The sequence below is a fragment of the Euleptes europaea genome, chromosome 11 (genome assembly GCF_029931775.1).
Source record: "Euleptes europaea isolate rEulEur1 chromosome 11, rEulEur1.hap1, whole genome shotgun sequence".
In the NCBI taxonomy this organism is placed as follows: Eukaryota; Metazoa; Chordata; class Lepidosauria; order Squamata; family Sphaerodactylidae; genus Euleptes; species Euleptes europaea.
In genome coordinates this window covers 54,957,123-54,982,729 of record NC_079322.1, presented here as the reverse complement: position 1 = coordinate 54,982,729, position 25,607 = coordinate 54,957,123, and the positions used below count along the sequence as shown (strand labels likewise).

Here is a 25,607-nt window from a genome sequence, read left to right as displayed (position 1 = left end):
GGAAGATGGGCAACCTCCCTTTCACAAGTAAAGAAAGCAGAGGGGGGTTGTCTCTTGCACCTTAACTCACTGCAAATTACCACCTCTTAGTTGCAGGGCCCATTTCTGTTGAAAAACAGACCTTAAACTGTGAGAGAAGGGGCCTCACATATACAAGTATTTCCTGAACTGTTATCTGTGCCATCACGCATTTTTTGAGATGCTATGTGTGTATGCTTGCTGTACAAGCAAAAATATTAATGGACTATGAAATGGGGACCATTGACTGGGAGGATCCCTGGGATAAGGGGTACAATCTCTGTTTCATCCCAGTTAGAAAATGATACCTCTGGAAGTGCATGCCCCATGTGTGTGTGGGGGGGGGGGCTGCTGCTCAGAGAAGAATGTTCAGAGTTCCTACTGATCATTTCTCTGGCTCAGTGCCTGATAATTACTTTCTCTTTGCTGTAAAAAACTTTTCCCCTTGAATCTTCTACTTGGAAGCTACCACTCTTCATTGTCAGAGGGCTTAAGACCTTCAGATGTTTTTTATTGTGAATCAGTTAATCTTGCGGGTTTTTTCTCCCCTGAAGGATTTGGCTCTTGTTGCTCCTGAAGCCCCTTCGGAACAAGCCAGGAGAGTCTTTCAGACATATGACCCTGAAGGTAAGACATGCAACCCAATTGGGAGTAAATCCCACCTTTTCTTAAAGGAAAAGGCCAAGTTGTAAAATTAGGACTGCTAAATACCTGAAACCAAGCATGTGCTCTAGCTGGTCCCTTATTTAAGGTTTATAAATTAATAAATAAATACTGCTTTAAAATTGTGCACACAGTTTTCAGATTCCAGGAAGCAGTAATTTTCATTTTAACGGCAGGTAATTTTGTAGGCCATTTTATCATGTTGGCAGAGAAATATTTATTATTTCCTTGTGCTAATTAGCTCATACCAACATTTACAGGTGAAACAAATATCTGTATGTGCTAATTAAAAGTATTTTGTTTTTCAGACAATGGCTTTATACCAGATACACTTTTAGAAGACATAATGAAGGCTTTAGACCTTGTGTCGGATACTGAATAGTAAGCGTACATTGTCTTTAATCTTCAGAACTCAATTTGGGTATCAGTTTGTAGAATAAGTTTGTGTGTGCGTGTGTGTTAAGTACATGGTGCAGTACATTTCAGCTGTAAAACAAAGAAAAACATTCTTACATATGAGTTTCAGCTGCTGTTTTAGAGCATTGTTTTTATGAAAAGTGTGTGTTTATTATATATTTAATTCAGTTGTACCTGTCCTGTCTCCCCAACGGGGACCCAGAGTGACTTGCATTGTTTTCCTCTCCTCCATTTTCACCTCATAACAACCCTGTGTGGTAGGTTAGGCTGAGAGTGTGTGACTGGCCCAGGGTACCCCAGCGAGTTTCCCTGGCACTAGTGGGGATTCGAACCTGATTCTCCCAGATACTAGTCCGACAGTCTTAACCACTACAGCACGCTGGCTCTCAGTGAAGGGAAACATTGAATATTTCCTTTTCGGTATCGTATGTACCATTTCTCATTGTAGAATATGCTGCGTAGGTAGATCTGTTGCAAAATATTCTGTGCCTATAAAAAGGGTTTGGCTCGGGCAGAATGGCTGCCTGTCTGCAGTGATATAAAGGTGTGAGGGTAAGTGTTATAACTTGTTTTCAGTACTTCAGTCTCAAACATGACAGGTTGTATCCAACCACTAGTGCAGTGCATGTGCATTTGCCCCACAATCTTCTTTGACAGGTCTCTAGGCATTGGGGTAGAGCCAACCATCCTCTAGCCTTTCTTCAATGGAAGAGCCCCTTTAGTTTGAGGAAGACTCCTTAGATTGGAGGAAGGCTTCAAAGTTGAGCCAAAATGAAAGTTTGGTATAAATATTTTAATAAGCAAATGAATAAACTTTTCCCGATGGAATGGTAGATCAGGGCAGGATGCATCCCATCATTTTTCTGGAGGTCCCTGTTGAGAGAAGGGAAACAGGGAAATCTGCACACATTGTGTTGCTACTTGGTTGGATAGAACTCCATATCATTAACTAAATTATACTAATATAGTATTTATTGTATTAATTTGCAGTTTCAGATATCAATGTAGCTTGTATAAGTAATGTAAAAAAACCTGTGCCTTTAAGAAGCTTCAATGTAAATGCATAATATAGGTAAATTCATTATGTCTCTCATGGCAGGATTGCTCTACTGTAAACCCACTGAAATCAATGGGTTTAGATTAGAATAATTCTTCATAGGATTGCACTGTAAATCTCCTGTACCTGGTCCATGGTTAATTCTGTTCATTCGTTGCTTGTCAAATAAATAAAACAAGGGTTGGCGTTTGCAGTACAGTTTGAAAGATGATGAATGAGTCAATGCTCAGAACTGTCTGCAGTATCCATTAAGTTTTCTGGACTATAAGCCCAGGAATTAGACAGTGTGGTTTTTCTGAAAGCTTTACCTAATAAGGCATAGTGTCTCAATTATTGCTACCACTTTAATTTCAAATAAGATTACTTTGGTTTAAAAATAACTAGGTTTTGGCAACAAGATGCCATTCCTTTGCAGTTGCCATTAAGATTTTAAATACAACAGCTTCATTGTTTTTGGCAGTAAAAAGTGTTTCAGAACCAACAGTACTTAGTCATGCAAAAGTACAAATGCACCATGCTGATATTTTGTGTGTTTTTTTTCTTATCGTAGTGTCAATCTCATGAAGACAAAATTAGATCCAGAGGGACTAGGAATTATATTACTAGGTCCATTTCTTCAAGAATTTTTCCCTGAACAGGTAATGTAACGATATATATTTGTGCTACGTACAGTGGGGCATTTTGTAAACATCCAGGTCAACAATGTGTTACTCTTTTAACTACCAGACATTCATGTTATCCCCTCAGTCTTCCCTCTCTGAACCATCTATTTATTGCAAGCTACAACAACTAAAAAATATTTGTAGTAATTTCTAAACAATAGAAGATTTTGTATGATCACCCAGGAACCACTCTCTGCATTGTAATTTAAAGTGGTAGGAACACCACCAGGCTACAGTCACTAACTACAGCCCCCCATCACCCCCAGGGGAAAGATACACCTTAGTACCAGGGCAAGTGCCAGAGTGGAGTTAATTATTTTTCAGGACTAGAGAGGCCCAACAGAAATTCTTCTTGCTCATCTGTTCATTGGAGGTATGGTTTTCAGAACAGAGATTGGACCGTTGTGAGTCTGAGGCTAATTGAAAAGTGACCAACGAAGGGGCTACATATTATATTTTTATCCCATACATCCAGCAGTCAGCTCCGGGATGCTGATAATGCTGGTTTTATCTTCGCAACAGTTTGTTATGGTAGGTTGAGCTGAGAGTGAGTGACAGGCCAGAGGTCATACAGTGAACTTCTTGCTAAGTGGGGATTTTAACCCAGGTGCCCTGGTCCTACTCCAGCACTCTAACCAATACATCGCACTGGCTTTTACAGTTGGGGGTATTTCTCTTTTGCCCTAATTTCAAGGGCCTAGAAGATATTCATGATACTGCGTACTATTTGTTTCCTCACCTGCAAGTGTTTTTCCCATATGTAACAACAACGTATAAATGCTAAACAAAGAAAGGGAGGAATTCTGCTCCATGATACTAACCGATGATTTGAAATTGACCATTTTGTGTTTGTGTTTAGGACTCCAAGGTTCAAGAATCATTCCCCGTGTACCACTACAATGGATTGAAGCAATCAAATTATAATGAGAAGGTAGGGCCACTTGAGGCAAAATGAACAGAGCCATACCAAATGAAAAGTGGCACTTCAGTTAGAATTGCACTTGAATGTAATATCAAATACCCAAATGAAGCAAGCTGTGTTCAGGTTGCCAGCTCTGCATTTGGTAAATAATCATTATTGTTCTGGTTGCCACATAAGAACAACTGAAACACATTAGAAAGGAAACACAATTATCATTGAAGCTAAGTATATCTATTTTGTCACAGCTTTAGCCTTATCAAGAAAAAGCAAATATGCTAAGACTTTTATGAGAGCCTTAACATATCACTGTTCCAAATGTCAGCAAGAAAGGTCGTTTAGGTGTGTATAAATATGTTGCCACGGGGTTTGACAAATTGTATTCCAGCATGAGGAAACAGGCCTGCAGGAGAGGTTTTTATGTTCGGTGTAGTAGGGATTCCTCTAGCAAAAACACTGTGTCACCAGGTTTTAATATTTCACCAACGACTCCATAATGAAAGGGTGGATGTATAGATTCACTGACAGCCATGGAGACAGCAGGGGGCCAGCTTCCTAAAGACCGGGGGAGCTCCTCAGGTAAGCAGGAAAATCTTCCTGTGTTTTATCCTCACAACAACCTTGTGAATTAGGCTAGGCTGGTAGTTTGAGGGTCATATTATGTGGGAGATGCATAACTGATAATATTTAACATTAAAATATAGCCACATGAGAGGCAATAGCGGTAGTTTAAAAATTCCTCAGTGCTGTTTTCTCTGGTAGAAATCCCCCTACATCCCCAGACTCTGGAGGGGGGGGGGAGATGCAATGTCCTTTTTTTGCTCCCTTATCAGTTAGTAGCAGCTGTGGAGGGGGGGGGTCAGGTAGCTTCTCTGGGGAAAAGTTAAATCCCACCCTGTGCCATGACCTCAGTCCAAACCCGGGCCTTTCGCAGCTGCTTTTTAATGGTTTTAAAAACATTGAGAAGATCCGGTCATAAATAATGTGTAATTTTAAACTAAACTAAGCACTAAACTGGTTTCAGAGCAGGCTGTGCATTGTTCTTTTGTATTTTTTTCCCCAAATCTCTCTAAAATGGTAGACTAAGCTAGATCATTTCATATTGGCAGGTCATGTATGTTGAGGGCACAGCGGTGATTATGGGCTTTGAAGACCCCATGTTGCAGACTGACGATACTCCAATCAAGCGCTGTTTGCAGACCAAATGGCCATACATAGAACTCCTTTGGACCACAGATCGATCCCCTTCATTAAATTGATGCCGAAAGAAGACTTTGTACTATTGTCCAGTGTTGGAAGGGGGTTGGGGCAGGCAGCTACCTGTATTTAAAAAACGAAAAACCCTATACTTCAGCTCTGTGGCTATACACTGGTATCACTGAGAAACTGTAAATAAACACTTTTTCAGTGTTAATTTAGAATATTTTTTTTAAAACTGGATTGATTTGTATTATATCAGCTAGTTCTTTTTTTACCCATTCTGCTACAGTTAAAATGCAGATTTTCACGCAGAAGCCTCTCTGTTCAGCCTAAAAACCTGCAGTGTCTGTTTATTAGGTGACATTTGTCTGAAATACCATAGTATTTACCTGTTTACACATCTGGCCATGTATTTCGTTTGAATTAATACTGCCTTAGGGCACAACCCACCAGGGCATTCCCTTGCAGTGGCACCAATGAAAATGAAAGGGAGCTTGCGCATTAAGTGTTCTTGTGCAGTTCCCTTTCATTTCACTGGAGATTGTTCCGGACAGCTTCCATGTGGTAGTGTGCCCCAGGCACCATCCAGACTAGATTGGCATTTGCACTGAATATGTTTAATGAGTTACACTTCTGCTGTTGTTTTTTCCCCCTCTAGAAATCGACATGGCTTTGCACAAATGGGGCCAAAATTATGAATTTTAAAATATATATGATGAATGCTATTTATTGGCAGTTTGTATCCCCCCCCCCCCCCGCCCTAGGCTTACTTATTGAAAGTAAAGGCAGAATTTTAAAAAGGATATTAATATTTGAGGTTGTATAAAGGAAATGTGAAACATTTAACAGCAGAGAGAATTTGTGCTATGATTTTTGCTGCTGTCCATATTATTATTGCCAAATACCTCTTCTCAATATGCCCTTCCAGTCAAGCCAACACTATTGTACGTGTTACATGCATGAAAACATCTGTTATTAAAGTAGTATAGTCCATTATTTATTATCTAGCAAGGCTTAAATAAAAAAAAAAACTACCCAAATAGTGATCTGGTGGTTTCTGCCTCATTGCCTATCTGATTTGGTCACTCCTTGTTTGTTAAAGTGCCATTAAGGAATTAGTCAGGTATTGAGTAAGATCTAAAAATAAATTGTTTTGATGAAAGTTTTTTGCATGACAAAACAATAACTTAGAGCCAAATAAGCCCAATTTCCAGGAGCTTCCTGGTAAAACAAGATTCCCTTCATGGAAGGTTGAGAGGGTGTGGTGTGTCAACTTTAACATGCATTACATGTGGTGTTCATTGTCATGGTACCTGTGCAGCCCTACATGGGTACCTTGCACACCTGCTGTGGAGACGATTTTTGAAGCTCAAAATGCCTAGAGGCCCCCCGTCTCCCTCCCCCACACTGTTTCCTGCCTTGTCCAGCGTGATATAGAGGAGGTGAAGCACCCTTTTCTCAATTCTCTCTCTGCTGCCACTGATGAGAATGTTCGTTCTTTTTCTCACTAGTGATCACTACCAATAAATCTGTCTCATCGACCCATCAAGAGCCTGTAGCCTACAGAATGGCACAAAAAGCGCTTCCCCCAACAAAGATCTTCACATTTACAATGAACAGCTCACCCAAATGGCAAGATCACTCAAAACTGATGTCTCATGTGCAACAGATCCAGTACTTAAGAGTAATGCACCCCTGGAATATGGATTCTGTCATGTTCTTATTCATAGAAGGCCTGCTTGGGGTTACTACTGATCCTTGGCTCCATCCGGCATCGGTGTTGCCTTCTGCTAAGCGTGTAGAAAACAATACAGTACCAAGCAAGCAGGATGCCCTTTTCTTTTTCAACACCCCATGGCCAACTCCCTGATAACAGACTACACCCAAGCAGACTATACTCCTCTTAGAAATTGACACCCTTCTTGGCAAGAAATCAATCAACAAGGTACCTGCAAAAGATCAGCACTTGGATCAGCGAGATACTTTCCGGTTAAGGAAAAAGGAGGAGGAATGAGACCATTCTAGATTTGAAAGGCCTAAACACTAAATTTCAGAATAATATCAGTTACCTATGTCCTTCCTCTATTCCACCAGGTTGTATGGTTTGAAACGCTGGACTTAATAGACACGTATTTCCACATCAAGGTAAGACCAGACCACCACAACTCCCTCCGTTTCCATTGCAGTACCTGATTGTAGCCTATTCCAAGTCAAAACTGCAGGTTTTCCAAGCACTGAATTTACAGGTCAATACAAAGAAATTCAAGCTGGAACTGATGCAAGGTTACCTATCCTAGCCTCCCCCCTAGCCAGAAACAATGATGGCAATCAGGCTGAAGGTATGCAAATGCCAAAAGTCACATTTTCAACCTGCCATATTAATCCAAAGATTACTGCGGTTAATGGTTGCCTTCATATCGGTGGTGCCACATGCAAAGCTACACATGTACCCACCCCAGTTGTGGTTTGTCAGAACTCTCAACCCCCTCTGTCATCACCAATCCCAAATGCTAAAAATCCTGAGACAAATGGTATGGTCCCTATGCTGCTGGACCCTGACCTACAACCACTTTGCAAGGGTCCCTTTCTGTCTGCCGTACCACAAGCTGTATGAATCACAGATGCCTCCCTTTCAGGCTGAGCTCCAAACACGGGGAAGGTGTCAGTCAGCGGGGGAAGGTGTCAGTCAGCGGGACATGCTCCTCCCAGGAAGCACTCCTACACATCAATGCACTGGAACTCAAAGCAGTCTACAACAGTCTATTGGCCTTACACACATGTCTCTGGCAAAAGTATCCAAATAGCCACAATCTAATTACCATGTACTACAGAAACAGATAAGATGGTGTGGCCTCCCATTTATGTCACATATCCACCCTAATGTGGGAATGGGCAATTTCCAACTAAACTTCCAATCAGGCCATCCATATAGCAGAGGTCAACAACCAACTTTCTCAGTCGCTCCCATTCATGAATGGGAGCTCAACTGGGTTTATCTAGCCCTGATTTCCCATTCCTAGGGAACACCCACCGTACACTTTTTTGCCACCAGTCAGAACAACAAATGTAAAGCCTTCTGCTCCCAAAGGCACACTAGAACCACACCTCCTGTGAGACGTGTTGCAAATCCAGTAGATCGGGATCCTGATGTCTGCCACCTCCCCTTGCCACTGATTCCCAGTGTCCTCTACAAAATGAGACAGAAATGCCATCCTAGTCGCTCCCTTATGGCCATGACAATCGTGGTTCCCAACACCACTGGCCATGTCCCACAACATTCCATTCCCACAGGACCACAACATGTTGCTGCAGGACCCCTTTCTCCACCCAAATATTGGCAGACTGCATTTAACAGTGTCTCATTCAATAACCAGCAGACAATTCTCTGGACGCTCCACTTAATGTCAGAAAACGTACCTAGCGCTCCTATTTGGCCAGATGGAAACACATATATGGGCCACAGCAGAGTTTATGCCCAGTCCACAGCCTGATAGGGAAGATTTTGAAATATATTCTAAACCTCATCCGAGCAGGCCTTCATCCACCGCCATTCAAATCCACCTGGTCGCTACAGCACATTTCTATGTTCAGGCCTATTCTCCCAAACTGAGTATTTTTCCTCAAAGGATTATTGACCCCATTCCCCGCCCCCCCATTTCAACATCTGGCCCCTCAATGGAACCTCTCCCTTGTGCTTTCTCAACCTATGGGCAAACCAGTCACCTACCCATCATGAAAATAGCCTTTCTAATTGCTATAACATCAGCCAGACGTGTCAGCAAGCTACAAGCGTTAAGACACAGCCCACTTCCTGAAAATATTTGACACCAGGGGTGGACCTGTGCACGTCTCTGCAGTTCCAATCAAGGTAACATCCAGGTTCCATTTAAATCAAGATACTATCCTGCCAGTGTTATGCCCTCAACCACAGGATGAAAGAGCCCTGCAGTAATGATGCATTTAAGAAGACTGTCTGACCAAAAAGTGCATTCATACTGCAGGAATATATTCTTTCACAAGGTAAAAATTGTTTGCATTACTTTTATTACAAAAAGACTGGGTGTTTTTTTTTTTTTACTATAAGCAATTCTATGTACACAAGTAATTCCAAAAGAGTACATTGTTGTCTTTGACGGTGTCCCATGTTGCAAAATATCCAGTGAATCTTGCTGAAGAGATTTGTATTGGGAGGAAGGGTAAAGAAGAGTTCTGCAGTAGAAAATTGTCATTGGAAATTACATAACCCTACCAGTGTAGCATTTGTGTAGGAGCCCTAAATATATCTGGGCAGCTTAGCATGTGCTTTATTGGAGGCGGGGAGAAGACGGCTATTAAAAGAACTTGCTGTTCGGATTAAAACTGTTGGGGGGGGGGGTGGCACCACATCCCCACCCCGGTCTTGTGATGTTACTAGCTGTTATTACTTAGGCTACTTTTTACAATATCCAAAGATTCTTCAGGGCTCTGTACTCTGCTGTGGCAATTTCTGTCCTTATAGTTCAGTTATTGTAATTAAAATTCAAACGCAGTATTGGGACCACTGAGGAGAAACTGTCTTGCTGAGACTAATTGGTGAGAATACTTTGGTTGGTAAAAAAAACACCTCAACTCAATTACTAGTGGGTGCCAGGCAGAACATACATGTCACACCTATCCGGCAGTTGTTCCATCAGTTCCTGGGCTTCATTCAAGGCACTGGTTACCATGTACAAGGTCCTTCATGGCCTAGGAATCACATTTCTGAGGGACTGCCAGAGCAGCTTTGGTTATCTGAGCGGAGCCTTGTAAAGGTGGCCTCTCCTTGTAAATTGGTAGGATCGGCAAACACCCACTCCCCCTGCTCACATACATTCTCTGTGGTGGCTCCCACCTTGTGGAGTCACCCGCCTGAGGGGATAAGGAAGACTTCCAGAATGCCATCATTCTGCAAAATGTACAAAACGGAAATGTTCAGGAGAGCATTCTTCTCATGGAATTGATCTGTAGTGGGACAGAATCATCCAGAAGGATGCCTTCATACAGAAGTGGGAAGTTAGTACTGCACGCCTGTACAATTTGTAATCCCCCAATCTGCATTGCAGTTTGTGGTTCACATTGTTATATTAATTTTGTATTCCTAGTCCTATTTCAGCATGAGATTTTTGTGATAGATCACTGTCTCAAATGCACAGCAAGAAGGTTTCCCTACAATCTAAGATACTTTAGCTGGAATTTGCAAATTTATGTGCTCTGCTAATGAGTTCTGGCTGCTGCAATTATCACCAGCTGAATGAATTTCAAGAGGACCTCCATATGGATGGATGTGAAGAGGCAAAGTAGGAGCCTGACCCAGCTGTGCTACTCAACAGCTCATAAAGCTGCAAGAACCTTGGCCTCTAATCCAGGTGGCCAGCTTCCTTGGAATTGCACCTGGTAAAACTGGCTTCTTGCTCATCACAACTTAAATTACAGTAGATTTGTCTTCAAGATATCACGTCTCTTCATTGTTTCTTTCAGACGTGAGTCTCCTGTCTATCTGCATTATCTTCAGCTTCTCCCAGGTCTGGTAGTCTAGTGACCCATCTCTGTAAAGGCTCTTGTGATCCTAGTCATCTGGGAATTGTTTCTCACTGGTGCACTCGGAGGAACAAAAACCTAGCAAGGCCCAATAATGAAGTGTGGTGCTTTCTTTAAATTAATTCCCATCAGGGACTGTGCCTCTGAATGGAAGTAATCAAGTGCAGCTAAACTTTTTCCCAAGAAAACTGGACTGGGTGCAAGGAGAGCAAACTGAGGGCAGCTGAGTCATCATTAGACACCAACAGGAAGAGGTCTTGAGGGCAAGAGACAGTATCTTGTTTGTGTTTTTCGATAACCTGTTTCTCATTTAACCTTTGAAGGGAAGAGGTCCAGGAACAGTGCCTAATTTTTGGTTTTGTTTTGTTTATGTGTTCTTCTGGGTGGGCAAGAACCCTATAAAATAAACACAGACCTACCTACCTCCTCTGGGAAGAGTCTTGTTTGGATTGGTCTGACTTTTCTTTGGGGAGTCCCCCCCCCCGCCATGGTTGAAGACCATGGCCTTACAGTGATAGACTGTGATAGACTTCCTTAGAGAGATAACAGCTTTTGTTGGGGGAAATGTCAGGGAGGTGGGAGGTGACATTACTTTTCCTGTTCTATTTCAGTGTGCCCAACAGACTGGATGAGTAAAGGTTCAAGGCTAGCTGCCTCTCCTGATTTCACAACAGCAGAATTAATTTTCCAAAGAAAATAAAGGAAGGTAATGGGGTCAGTTTCCTTCTGTTTATGGGACAGAACTGCTGTTATTTATTATTCCCAGTTTTCTTTTCTTCCGTCAAAACAGAAGCATGGCAAAAAAAATTGTTTCACAGTCTGTTTTACTGATGGACTTCTGCCCATCACGAAGGCAGGGGAAGCAAATGATCATGTTCAACATTCTGTGTAATGGTCTTTGCTTCACTATCCAAAGAGACAGCCCATAATCAATTATTTATGTAGAGCAGGGGTGGGGAATGTCAGGCCCGGGGGGCCGTTTAAGGCCCATGAAATCATTAGGTCTGGCCCTTCGTGGGTCCTGGCAGATCTCTAGCTCAGAAGGATCTAAGACTGGTGATCCGTCCTCTCCCGCGGACAGGAATAGCCTCTACTCAAGGCAGATGTGGGTTTGTTTTGCCGAGAAAAGGAACCTTTTTCCCCCTTGCAGAAGAGTCGTTAGCTATGGAGCTGCTAGGACCACCCAAGAAACTGTGTTAACCCTTTCCCACTCGGGCGGTGGAGAAACATATTCCCTCTGTACTACAAGAGGGCTGGGGGCAGAAGTGGCGACAATAGAGGGGTTGAAGGGGGCAGGGCCAGAATGCGTGCGGGGGTGGGGAGTTCTTAGCCAGTGCCAGAACCAATGGGTTAAAATTAAATCAGAAGAGTTTCCATCTAGACATTAGGAAGAATTTTCTAACAGTTAGAGCGGTCCCTCAGTGGAACAGGCTTCCTCGGGAGGTGGTAAGCTCTCCTTTCCTGGAGGTTTTTAAGCAGAGGCTAGATGGCCATCTGTCAGCAATGCTGATTCTATGAACTTAGGCAGTTCATGAGAGGGAAGGCACCTTGGCCATCTTCTGGGCACTGGGGGTGTGTGAGGGAGGTAGTTGTGAATTTCCTGCATTGTGCAGGGGGTTGGACTAGATGACCCTGGTGATCCCTTCCAGCTCTATGATTCTATGCAAATATAAGATGAGCAAACTGTAATATAGAGAGTGACTGTATAATAGTTATGTTTTTCTTCTCCTGCTTGAGTTAGGGAGGCTGCAATGGCTAAGTTTCCCTGCTCAGTAAGTTCATTTGACAGATTTGTTCATTTCTTCTTGAAAGGGCTGCATAGCGGCAATCATTATGCATATCACTTAACACTGCAACTGATAGGAAGGATACCTCAAAAGTCAAATTCAGTGCAGCAGTGCAAGTGGTGATGACAGCTTAGGTCAGTACACTTAACCTTGGAAATAAATTCTCTCTATAGTTGTAGTTGCTGGACGTGGCCAAGAAACCCTGCTTGCAGTACAAAGACATGATCTGCTAAAATAGGCGCACGCACAAAAACTTGCTTTATGTGCTTTTATCCCGGATGTGCTCAAATTACTCCTCAATATTTCTTCTCCCTCTACTTTTGTGTGTCCTGTCAAAGCTTAAGACAAGTTGTCTTACAGGATAAATACTTGGACATGTGTGAGGACGAGTGAGGTTTCACTTCTTTGACTCAACATCTCAATGGAAAAGTAACAAATTAACTACTTGCTTCATTACAGAACTGCTGAGGACTCTCTCTCTCCCCCCCCTACCTACCTACCTACCTACCTACCTACCGACTTTATTTATATCCCATCTTGGCTTACATCAATCTCCTCTCTTCCATTTTATTCTCATAGCAACCCTGTGGTGTAAGTTAGGCTGAGAATGTGTGACTGGCCCAATATCGCCCAGCAAGTTTCCATGGAACAGTGGGGATTCAATCCTGGGTCTCTAAGAGACAAACTGCATGTGATGTGTCTTAGTGGCCACCATGTGGATGCTGCTGCCGTTTTAAGGTCATTTAAAAATGCTGCAAGGGCATGATCCTGATTTGGCCTATAGTGTGGCATTCTTCCTCTCCCCCGCCCAATGCCTTTTCAAGTGCCAAAACAGCCATGGATAGGGTTGCCAGCTCCGGGTTGAGAAATACCTGGAAATTTTGAGAGTGGAGACTGAGAAGGGTGGGGTTTGGAGAGGGGAGGGACTTCAATGGGGTATAATGCCATAGAGTCTACCTTCCAAAGTAGCCATTTTCTCTAGGTGAACTGATCTGTTTCCTGACTATCAATTGTAACAATGGGAGATCTCCAGCTACCACCTGGAGGTGAGCAACCCTAGCCATGGAGTGTGTTTGTGTTCAACTATTACTGGCACTTGATAAAGTGTGTGTGGGGGGGTTGCATCTCAGCCCACCATCCTCCCAGCCTGATCAGAATCAGGCCCTCATGGCATTTGTTAAATGACTTTCAAATGACAATGGTGTCCTTGGGGCAGCCACAAGGATACCGTCACATCTAGTTGGGTCTGCGGATCCTGCCTGACACACTCACCGCTATACCACATTGGCTCTCACCTTTGTGATGGTGAATGTTGGAATCCAAGCAGATGTTGCTTATTGTCGGGATGTTCACAAACTGCGCTCAAGGAAGGAAGCCATGTCCGAACATTACTTTTCTATGCTATAGATTTATTGAGGCAGTGTTGGGGGGGGGGGGTACCAAACAGTACAGAGAGCATTTCTTAAATGTATTCCTCTGCCACGTTAGCAATTGGAACTTAATTTTGTAACCTCAAGGTAGCTAAACACCTTCAGCCATATCTGGGTAGGATGAGGACATCCAGGGGAAATCACATTAATGCTATATAGGGAGCTAGACATGCTAGGTGCAACATCACAGTCTAGATTTGCACTCTGCACATCTTTGTGTAATGCAGGTCTGGATTCGGTTGCCCCTCTTTAGCAACCAACGGTTCAGTGCTATCAAACTGAGCACCCCCGACACTTGTTAAGGAATGTATTCATGAATCCAACCCAAGAATCACTGAAGATCCACAGCTCTGGGTGCTAAATGTGCAGTGTGGATTACATGAGTTTTTAACTCACTGGGATCTGCCAGCAAGGCAATCCATGTGCAGAAGTTGTTTCACGTTTTGATCATACTTGCTGGTCCGGGGAGAAACATGAGGTACGGATACTTGTGTTAAGGTGAACAAAAAACATAAGTAGAACTTGAAGGTATGGGAGTATTTAAAATGCTCAGTGGCTGTACCGCAGGAAGCAATACTTTATAGCAGCCCAAAAGCTCTTGGGTTAGGTGGGCACACTGCTGCATACAAGGGGAAAGCTTCTGGTATATTATTGAGATTCAGTATAGGATTCTACTGCACAGCTTCCTGCAAAGTTGCAATATATACTTTACTTTGAACTTTTGACATTTAAAAACTGCAAACCTTAGACACTGACAATCTCAAGTAAACTTTGATGTGAATTATTCCGAACCACTGGCTGAGTTAGTAGCGGTGTTCACCTCACCCCCCTCACACACACACAAGCACACAATGCCTGTAGGATGCATCATCCTGTAGCAGCTTGGAACAATTTGATTCAGACAACAACAAAATGAGCTGCCTAGTTCTCTATACCCAAACATGGACATTTCTAGACATGGCATTTTAATTAAAAAAAAAAAACCCTAATAGAGCCATTTTTTGCTCTTCCTGGATTTGATTAATCTCCATGAAACCTTAGAAAAGTCATGTTTACACGTTCAAACATCACTGTGCATGGTGGCCATGCAGAGTTTGGAGCCTGTTATCCATAAACTCAAGGTGCAATACAAATGGGTGGTCTGTGGCAGGTAAGCACTCACTGCTTGGTACAGAGGGCAGGACATGTGGGTATTTGTTGTGGTCTTAAGATCTGGAAAGGGCCAACTGCCCCAACAGCACTGCTATTGTCACTTTGCAAGGAGCACTCGAGACGATCAAAGCAATCACAAATGAATGCTTGGTTTGTAGGCCCAGTATCATATACTCTAATGGAGCCCTACCTAAGGGCCCCCAAATCCCAGAGCTAGAAGCACTACAGGTAAACTTTGCAAAACACAAACTTGTTCCCTGCGCACCAAAGGCTTGCAAAATGGCAGTTCCCATCATAATAGCAATTAGGGGTTGTTGTTTTTTGTTGTTTTGCTAAAATGCAGAGATCAAAATATTTATTTATTTATATTATTTATCATCCACCTTTCTCACTAGGAGAGCGGGCGCGCTGTCTCTTCCCCCACACACCATGGAGAATGGCAGGGTCCCCCTTTCCCTTGCCCTCAATGGTTGGGAGGCTAAAGTCTCCCCTCCCCTCTAGCCACACAATTGCTGGGCGGGCAGCTCCTGGCCCGCCCCGCCCGCCTATCAGCTGTTGGGCGGGGCGGGCTTCCTTTGGCGGTGCATCCCCGGTAGCGGCACTGGGCCGCGGCGCCCCGTCTTCTGTGGCGCCGACTCCGTTCCCCCGTCGTCTTCTGGGCCTGCGGGTCCCTGTAGGGAAGAGGCACACTTTGGAGCCAGCAGGGGCTTGTCTGGTAAGTGGAGGGTGGCGGGAAAGCCCCTGGGTGCGGGGTGGGGCCCCCGACCTGGGACACACGTAATGGTACAACTCGGGGTCGTCTGCTGAAGCTAGAGGGTGGGAGATTCAAAACTGATAAAAGGAAGTATTTCTTCACACAACGCGTGGTTAAATGGTGGGACTCCCTGCCCCAGGAGGTGGTGATGGCTGCCAACTTGGAGGGCTTTAAGAGGGGAGTGGACCTGTTCATGGAGGAGAGGGCTATCCATGGCTACTAATCAAAATAGATACTAGTCATGAAGCATGCCTATTCTCTCCAGGATCAGAGGAGCAGGCCTATTATATCAGGTGCTATGGAACGCAGGCAGGACAATGATGCTGCAGTGGTTTTATTTGTGGGCTTCCTGGAGGCACCTGGTTTGCCACTGTGGGAACAGACTGCTGGACTTGAAGGGCCTTGGTCTGATCCAGCACAGCCTTTCTTATGTTCTCATGTGTTTACTGCGTCTGTGAATCTAGAGAAAAGTTTGCTAACATTGTTCACATTAAGTGTTTGTCAGGCATTGTCATGATTTAATTTTATGGATACTTTACTTACTTTTTTCCCTCCTCAGAGGCCATGTCTACCCACTGGCTTTCTTGGCGGTAGACCTGGACTCGGAGGAGGGGAAAAAGTCCCCCTTCAGAGGCCAGGTCTACCCATTGGCTTCTATGGGCCTCCAGAGGCCAGGTCTACTGCGAAGAAAGCCAATGGGTAGACCTGGCCTCCCAATGGGACCCAGCTGGAGGCCAGGTCTACCAATAGGCTTTTATGGCGGTAGACCAGGCCTCCAAACGAGGACTCCGTACAGGGAGGGGGAAATGGGAGGGACTTACAACTTAATTTTTACCAATAAATAAGATCACTATTAAGTATGATATCAAGTTTTATTCAGTGTACCTATAGTTTAATTAAGACTTAAAACTTTAAAGTTTATTAAGTTAATAAACAGTGTACCTACCTATATAGTTTAAGTTTAAGAAATTTGGCTCTCAAAAGAAATCTCAATCATTGTACTGTTGATATTTGGCTCTTTTGACTAATGAGTTTGCCAACCCCTGGCTTAGCCCATTTGAACGTTGGCAACTGTAGAAGGCCTTGCTTGGATGAGCAAAGCTGTGATGGCAGAGCACAGGGGAGAGGCAGTCTTGCAGATCTGAGGATCCAAGGCCATGAAAGGCTTTGTATGTGATAGCCAATATTATAAATTGAGCCTGGTGGGCAGCCAGTGGTGTGACTGTAAAATGGGACAGATGTGCATGCTCCATCTACCTCCCGATACTAGCCGAGCTGCGGCATTCTGCACCAACTGGAGTTTCCAAATTGATATTGAGGGAAGACCAGTGTACAGTAGTCTAGTCTCAATGTCAACATGGCATGGATCCAGGTGGCCAGATCAACTGTATCAAGGTAAGGGTCCATTTTTCCAGCTAGGTTGAGTTGGAAGAAAGCCTTTTTTTGCAACTGCATTAACTTGCTTCTCCAGCAATAATGTCTGGTCGAGTATAAACCCGAGGCTCTTAACCAAGTTGGCAAGGGTCAGCTGAACCCCTCAAAAGTGGGAGGCATAATGTCCTTCAAGAACTCTGCCTTTCCAAACAGCATTACTTCTGTCTTCCTAGGGTTTAGTTTCAATTTGTTCCCTCTTAGCTGTTTAACCACAGCAGCCAGGGAGTGGTTTAGGACCTGAATCTCATACTCCCACCTCTACTGCATGGGAAGCCACATGTAAAGGAACTCTGCACAGGGGATGTCTCATTGTCCTGCCAGGCAGCCCTCAAAGTGGATACACTGTTGCTTTGCCAGGCCCCTCCCATTCACAGTAAGCTTAAACCCTGCTGTGAACACATGAAGCTGCCTTATACTGAATCAGACCATTGGTCCATCAAAGTCAGCATTGCCTACTCAGACTGGCAGCGGCTCTCCAGAGACTCAGGTAGAGGTCTTTCCCATCACCTACTTGCCTAGACCCTTTAACTGGAGATGCTGGGGATTGAACCTGGGACCTTCTGCAGGCCAAGCAGAGGCTCTCCCACTGAGCCACAGCCCCTCTCCAGGGACTCAGGCAGGGGTCTTTCCCATCCCCTCCTTGCCTGGTCCCTTTAACCGGAGATGCCGGGGATTGAGCCTGGGACCTTCTGCAGGCCAAGCAGACGCTCTCCCACTGAGCCACAGCCCCTCTCCATGGCTCTCCAGGGTCTCAGGCTGAGGTCTTTCCCATCCCCTCCTTGCCTGGTCCCTTTAACCGGAGATGCTGGGGATTGAACCTGGGACCTTCTGCAGGCCAAGCAGTTGCTCTGCCACTGAGCCAGGGCCCCTCTCCATGGCTCTCCAGGGTCTCAGGCTGAGGTCTTTCCCATCACCTGCTCGCCTGGTCCCTTGAACTGGAGATGCCGGGGATTGAGCCTGGGACCTTCTGCAGGCCAAGCAGATGCTCTCCCACTGAGCCACAGCCCCTCTCCATGGCTCTCCAGGGTCTCAGGCTGAGGTCTTTCCCATCCCCTCCTTGCCTGGTCCCTTTAACCGGAGATGCCGGGGATTGAGCCTGGGACCTTCTGCAGGCCAAGCAGACGCTCTCCCACTGAGCCACAGCCCCTCTCCATGGCTCTCCAGGGTCTCAGGCTGAGGTCTTTCCCATCCCCTCCTTGCCTGGTCCCTTTAACCGGAGATGCTGGGGATTGAACCTGGGACCTTCTGCAGGCCAAGCAGTTGCTCTGCCACTGAGCCAGGGCCCCTCTCCATGGCTCTCCAGGGTCTCAGGCTGAGGTCTTTCCCATCCCCTCCTTGCCTGGTCCCTTTAACCGGAGATGCTGGGGATTGAGCCTGGGACCTTCTGCAGGCCAAGCAGTTGCTCTCTCCATGGCTCTCCAGGGTCTCCGGCGGAGGTCTTTCCCATCACCTGCTCGCCTGGTCCCTTGAACTGGAGATGCCGGGGATTGAGCCTGGGATCTTCTGCATGCCAAGCAGACGCTCTCCCACCGAGCCACGGCCGCTCTGCAGGTTTCCTTTTCTCCGTTCTGAGTCTCTTTCCTCGCCTCTGGCCGCCTGGTCTCCTCGCAAGGCAGCCGGGCCGGGCCGGGCGTCCGCCCTCCCTGCCCGGCCGCGGCGCCAGGGGGCGCCCTCGAGGCGGGCCGGCGCCGGGAGGCGGCGGGCGGCTGCGGGCAGGTCGGAGGCGCGCGGCGTTGCGCCTCCCTCGCCATGCCAGCGCCTGGCCGGCGGGCGGGCGGCGCGCTTAGAGCGAGGCGCGGGGGCGGCGAGAGGCGGGCCCGGGAGGCTCCCAGCGGCGGCCGCTTCCAGGTGCGGAGGGAGCCGCGGCCGGGAGGAGGAGGATGTGGAGCCGGCGGCGGCGGAGGCTGCTGCCCCTTCTGCCGCCGCTGCCGCCCTGGTGCCGGCGCGGCGCGCTGCTGGCGCTGCTGCTGCTGCTGCTGCTGCTGGCGCCCCTGCCCGGGAGGCTGCGCGCCTTCAACCTGGACCGGGAGCGGCGGACGGTCTTCAGCGGCCCCGCCGGCAGCTACTTCGGCTACGCGCTGGATTTCTACAGCCCCGCGCCCCCCCACGCGTAAGTCGCGCCCCTCCGCCCCGACCCTCTGCCCCCCCTTGGGGTCCTCCTCCGCCCACCCCGCGCGCCTTTGCTCGCGCGTGGGCCCGCTTGAGGACACGCCACCGCCCCTCCAGTCAATAGACGTGGGTTGGCAGCCTTAATACCGCTGCATGAATGCATACTGGATCGGCGCCTGGGTCCATCGAAGCCAGACCGGCAGCGGCTCTCCAGGGTCTCAGGCAGGGGTCTTTCCCATCCCCTCCTTGCCTGGTCCCTTGAACCGGAGATGCCGGGGATTGAACCTGAGATCTTCTGCATGCCAAGCAGATGCTCTACCACTGAGCCACAGCCCCTCTCCAGGGTCTCAGGCTGGGGTCTTTCCCATCACCTACTTGCCTAGATCCCTTTCACTGGAGATGCCGGGGATTGAACCTGGGACCTTCTGCATGACAAGCAGATGCTCTGCCACTGAGCCACAGCCCCTCTCCAGGGACTCAGGCTGAGGTCTTTCACATCACTTGCCTGGTCCCTTGAACTGGAGATGCCGGGGATTGAACCTGGGACCTTCTGCATGCCAAGCAGAGGCTCTACCACTGAGCCAGGGCCCATCCGAAAGTGAGTATCTTGCTTGACCACATGACCCTCGGTCCATCCAAGTCAGTATTGTTTACTCAGACCAGCAGCGGCTCTCCAGGGTCTCAGACAGAGGTCTTTCCCATCATCTACTTGCCTAGTCCTTTTAACTGGAGATGTCGGGGACTCGACTAGGGACCTTCTGCATGACAAGCAGATGCCCTACCCCTGAGCCACAGTGCCTCCCCTGCCACTCCTGGCAAGTCGAGAGATTAGCGGGACTTCCAGATTGCTTCCCTTAAGCCTGCCTCGCTGCTGGGCAGACTCCTGTCCCGGGTGATAGCTGGATCTGCGAGCAGCGGACTGAGGGAAATGGTGCGCAGTTGGAGTCAATGGAAATGCACAGGTCTCTGGGTGAGAATAGGAAAAGTAGATGAGAGGCATCTGTCTAACAGAAGTCTGGCCAAGGGAGCTTTGGCTCTCAAAAGCTTCTACCTCGAAAATTGTGTTGGTCTCTAAGGTGCTACTGGCCTGGAATCCAGCTGTTCTGTCACACGGCTTCCTCTGTATGCTCTGTACGCCAGCTGTTAGTTGCTACAGCTGCTTTGAAAGTCCAATCTGTGAATCCCACTCGGAAGAAAAGGCTGTCTGCCTCTCGCATTTCTCTCCTGCTCTGGTCAAGCTGGCAACATTCTGCCTTGCAACTTTGCATCCCGGCTCCCTTCTTTGCAGCACCCCTCCCTCCCACCTTCTGACTGGGATGTCGGGTCTCAGAGAGCTCCAGTCATACTTGTCTCTGACAAAGGGAGCCTTCTTGACTCTCGAAAGCGTACACCCCAGAAATTGTGTAGGTCTTTGACTAGAATCTTGCTCCATTAGTTACCCTGTTGCTGTATTATAGTGTAGTCAAGCTGGACTTGGGAGAGGGGCTGTGGCTCAGTGGCAGAGCCTCTGCTTGGCATGCAGAAGGTCCCAGGCTCAATCCCCAGCATCTCCTCTTAAAGGAACTAGGCAGGAAGGTGATGTGACAGACCTCTGCCTGAGACCCTGGAGAGCCACTGCTGGTCTGAGTAGACAATACTGTCTTTGATGGATCCAGGGTCGGATTCAGTATAAGGCAGCTTCGTGTGTTCATGTGTTCGTGAGGCGGCATCAAAATTTCCTGAATAAGTAGTGCATTCATTCCTATCAATTCAAAGAACACGGGATATCTGCTGATTCGGTCCTAGTGAAGTCAACAAGAGTGAGGGTGCAATTCTAAGGATGTATATTCAGAAGCAAATCCTATGGGTTCAATGAATGCCTTAGTAAGTGTGTTAGGGCTAAAGTCATTTACTAGTTTGTGAAAATGTCTGATTCAAGGTTAATATCGAAAATCAATATAAAGCTTAAGAAAAACACCAAAACATTCATAGCACCAAAATACAATCTAAGCAATATTCCGGAAGAGTTTAAAGACCATGTAAGGAACAGATTTGCATTACTGAGTTCAAGTGAATGTAAACCTGAAGAACTATGGGTGGAAACTAGAGATATTAGATACTAGAGATATCTGTGACCTTAGGCAGATGATGAGAGGGCCATCTTCTGGTCACTAGGGGTGTGGGGGGGGAGGTAGTTGTGAATTTCCTGCATTGTGCAGTGGGTTGGACTTGATGGCCCTGGTGGTCCCTTCCAACTCTATGAATCTATGATTATATAAGGTACAGTATCATGTAGTGACTTATTAGATAGCAGTGGGAGTTCATAGAAACTGCAGCACTGAAAGTGGCTATAAGGGAGCCAGTGTGGTGTAGTGGTTAAGAGCAGCAGGCGCTAATCTGGAGAACCGGGTTTGATTCCCCACTCCTCCTCATGAAGCCTGCTGGGTGACCTTGGGCCAGCCACAGGTCTCTCCGAACTCTCTCAGCCCATGCAGAGGCAGGCAATGGCAAACCACCTTTGAAGTCTCTTGCCTTGAAAACCCTACAGGGTTGCCATAAATCAGCTGTGACTTGACGGCACGCACGCATACACACACTGGTTACTACTCACCTCACCTCTGAAGGTGTGGGCAAAGAGAGCAGTGATTTTGAGGGAGGAACTCCGGTGGCAGGCTGGACAGTATAGAAGGAGTTGGTTTTTAAAATTACCTTTGCCTCAAGCCATTTAGGGCTTTAAAACATAACTACCTGCACTTTGAATTGTGCACATAAACAAATTGGGCATCCAATGCAGATATTTCAGCACTAGAGTGATATTGTCGCTGTATCTCATCCCTGATAGTAGCCAGGCTCCCGCATTTTGAACCAGCTGGAATTTTTGGACAGTTTTCAAAGGCAGCCCCATGTAGCTTGCACTACAGTAATCTAGCCCAGATGTAATTAGAGTATGGTCGGGTCAAGCCTTTGAGGGAATAGCCACAGCTGGTGTATCAGCCAAAGGTGCTGAAAGAAGAACAAGAGTTTGTTTTTATATGCCGATTTTATCTACCTTTTTAAAAAGGAGATTCAAACTGGATTACAATCCCTTCCTCTCCCCACAACAGACACCTTGTGAGGTAGGTGAGAGAGTTCTAAGAGAACTGTGACTAGCCCAAGGTCACCCAGCTGGCTTGATGTGTAGGAGTGGAGAATCAAACCCGGTTCTTCTGATTAGAGTCCACTGCTCTTAACCACTACACCACGCTGGCAATATGAGTCCTCTGAATCCCCAGCTTTAATTTTTAAAAAAATCTCTAGCCCCTTTCATTCGCATTGGCAATGAAGCCTACAAAGAGAACTGTCGATGGATAAAAGCAGCCTTAGGGAACTGGTAAAAAGGTAAAGGTAGTCCCCTGTGCAAGCACCGGGTCATTCCTGACCCATGGGGTGATGTCACATCTCGATGTTTACTAGGCAGACTGTATGTTTATGGGGTGGTTTGCCATTGCCTTCCCCAGTCATCTACACTTTACCCCCATGCAAGCTGGGTACTCCTTTTACTGACCTCGGAAGGATGGAAGGCTGAGTCAACCTTGAGCCGGCTACCTGAAACCGACTTCCGTTGGGATCAAACTCAGGTCGTGAGCAGAGCTTGGACTGCAGTACTGCAGCTTACCACTCTGTGCCACGGAACTGGTACTAATTCTCAAGTAGAGGTACCCCAAAGACTTACCAAAGTGGATGCATAGAGCAAAGCAGTCTGTCTGCCGTCTTGTTAATATGACATCATCAAAACTGAGTGGGGTCAAGGGCTTTGCCAACCCCTGTTTAAGTACATAATGATGTTAGCCAATGTGGTGTCATAGTTCAAATCTCCCCTTTCTCATCAAACTCACTGGATGACCTTGGGCCAGTCCTTATCTCTCAGCCTACCCTACCTCACAGAGCTGTTGTCATGGTAAAACAGGGAAAAGAGAATGAAGCACAGTACCTTGAGCTCTTTGAATAAAAGGTGGTATCAAAATTTGATAGACTAAAAAAAAGTGGGGTGGGACCAATAAGTCTTTTTGGTCTTCAGTGGGTGCTCTGGAAAGAGAGCTCCTAACCCCTGGGTGAGCATTCCCAGCATCGTGTAATAAGGGAGATATTACCTCTGGATGTCCATGTTCTGCCCTTAACTAGCGTGGCCAACAGCAGACCTAGAAAAAGCTGTCAGTGCTACCCGCTGCTACCATGTTGTGTGACAACGAACTACACAAGTTAATAATAAATTGTGTCGACCGTTAGCTGTCACTGTATCATCATGCATTGATGGTCACTAGTACCTGAATTTAAGAATACTATTATGAAGGCCAGGAGGGAAGGCAGCATGGTATAGCCCAATCTCGTCAGATCTTGGAAGCTAAGCAGGGTCAGCCCTGGTTAGTATTTGGATGGGAGACCACCAAGGAATACCAGGGCTGATATGCAGAGGAAGGCACTGGCAAACCACCTGTTTGTCTCTTGCCTTGAAAACCCCATAAGGGGTCGCCATAAGTTGGCTGCAACTTGATGGCTCTTTGTGTGTGTGTTAACTACCATCAAGTCTCTTCCGACTCATGGCGACCCTATGAATGAAGGTCCTCCAAAATGTCCTATCTTTGACAGCCTTGCTCAGATCTTGCAAATTGAAGGCTGTGGCTTCCTTTATTGAGTCCATCCATCTCTTGTTGGGTCTTCCTCTTTTCCTGCTGCCCTCAACTTCTTGCATGACTGTCTTTTCCAGTGACTCTTGTCGTCTCATGACGTGACCAAAATAGCCGCAGTTTAGTCATTTTAGCTTCTAGGGTCAGTTCAGGCTTGATTTGATCTATAACCCATTGATTTGTTTTTTTGGCAGTCCACAGAATCCGTAACACTCTCCTCCCAACACCACATTTCAAAGGAATCTATTTTCTTCCTATCAGCTTTCTTCACGGCTCTTTACACACACACATTATGAATGCCAATCCTATGCAAGTATACTCAGAAGTCCATTTTATGTTCAGTGGGATTTACTCTCGGGTCAGGGTGCATAGGATTTCCCATGACATGCCTCATAATTTTACATTTGATCTACACATTTTGCCATCCACATGGAAGCTGGGGAAACAAAGAGGAATCTTGCTGAGAGGAATAGAAGATCCTGATGATTGGAGTCGTGGGAAGAAGTGTGTATTTTACTGAGGCTAATCTGTAGTCAGCCTTTTACTTTGATTTGCCACCAATTAGGATGTGAGCACTCCAGCTAAAAGAGTTAATCTCGTATCGCTTTGTGGAGTGGGAGGAGCTATAACTCTACATCACCAGATGCGTTGAATATAACTTGAGAATGTCTATATTGGGGGTCAGCATTCTATGGTTTTAGAGCCAAACATGGCCCAATGTTGAACCAAATATGGCTCTTAAAAATGAAATATTTGCATTTAAGGCATATTGCAGGGGTAGGTGGGATGCTAGAATAACTAGTATATGAAGGAACAAACAGGCAAATATTTTTATGAGACTAACTAAAGGGCTCCTTAGAGATACTTTACAAAAAAGTGAAATGCTAGAAGTGAACAGTTGCCAGTAATCCAAGCTGTGAACCAAGAGCAGATTTATGCCAATGCACTAAAACAATCATACAGGTGTTCCTTATTACTTATTATTATGAGACTTCATGTGAGAGACTTAATAATAAAAGAATCAAAAAGACCAGTGTTTGGGCTGCAGAAATTGTATGGAATAGTAATCACCACATCAATTAGCAGTAATGTTAAGGACAATATTATCAATTATGCAAATGGGCACTCTTACATTGGCTCTTCGTTGACATCATACTCTGAATTTTAATGTAGTTTGGCTCCTTAATTATAAGAGGATCCAGACCTCCTGGGCTAGGTGCGGGTCACTATCACATGGGTGTTTTGTAGAAGCAATGTGATTTGTTTTTAAATCAGAACAGATCTTGGCACTAAATTATACATGCCCTTGACTGTTCCTAAATTACATTTGTCTCTGTTCATGGGGAAGTGTTTAATGGTAAAAAGTAACATATCAATCAACATTAAGGTGTGTGGTAGGCAAGCTGGGTGTTCAGGTCATTGTTCCCAAGGAACCCCACTCCCTTACCCAGACCCAGCTTTGCCTTTGCCCTTCTGTAAGCAAATAAGTTCCAAGGGAAAGTGTTGTTTAAATAAATAATCACCTCCAGCTCTCCTCTGCAGTTGATCTCTCTGTTGACCTCATAACTAACACCATTCTGGCTGCATGGGGGCCACATGTTCTCATTTGACCTTCAGGATGTAGAGAAGAATTCAGAATTTTTTTAAAAAGTGCTCGTCTTGGTCTCTCTGTCTTCTTCTTTTTGCACAATTGTAATGTTTTTATAGTCATTGATCTGTCACTCTGCATTGCAGTCATCTGTGAATAAAGTAATCTCAGTCTTTGGTGTTTCCAATCCACCCTCGTTGCTCACAAAATTTGTATCA

The 25,607-nt window shown here is 45.9% G+C and overlaps 1 protein-coding gene and 1 non-coding gene across 2 annotated transcripts in view; one reads left to right on the top strand and one right to left on the bottom strand.

Annotated features, from left to right (window-relative positions):
* MINDY3 (MINDY lysine 48 deubiquitinase 3) overlaps window positions 1-5,039 on the top strand; it is a 37,311-nt gene extending 32,272 nt beyond the window's left edge. Inside the window, exons 11-15 of the mRNA XM_056857433.1 lie at window positions 573-645; window positions 990-1,062; window positions 2,706-2,793; window positions 3,677-3,748; window positions 4,846-5,039. Coding sequence (XP_056713411.1) covers window positions 573-645; window positions 990-1,062; window positions 2,706-2,793; window positions 3,677-3,748; window positions 4,846-4,995 — 456 coding nt within the window. The 3' untranslated portion in view covers window positions 4,996-5,039. The remainder of the gene's footprint in view (window positions 1-572; window positions 646-989; window positions 1,063-2,705; window positions 2,794-3,676; window positions 3,749-4,845) is intronic.
* A 14,513-nt stretch (window positions 5,040-19,552) lies between these two features.
* On the bottom strand, window positions 19,553-19,624 carry TRNAD-GUC (transfer RNA aspartic acid (anticodon GUC)). The gene has a single exon. It is a non-coding gene; the product is annotated as a tRNA-Asp (tRNA).
* Window positions 19,625-25,607: the final 5,983 nt, after the last annotated feature.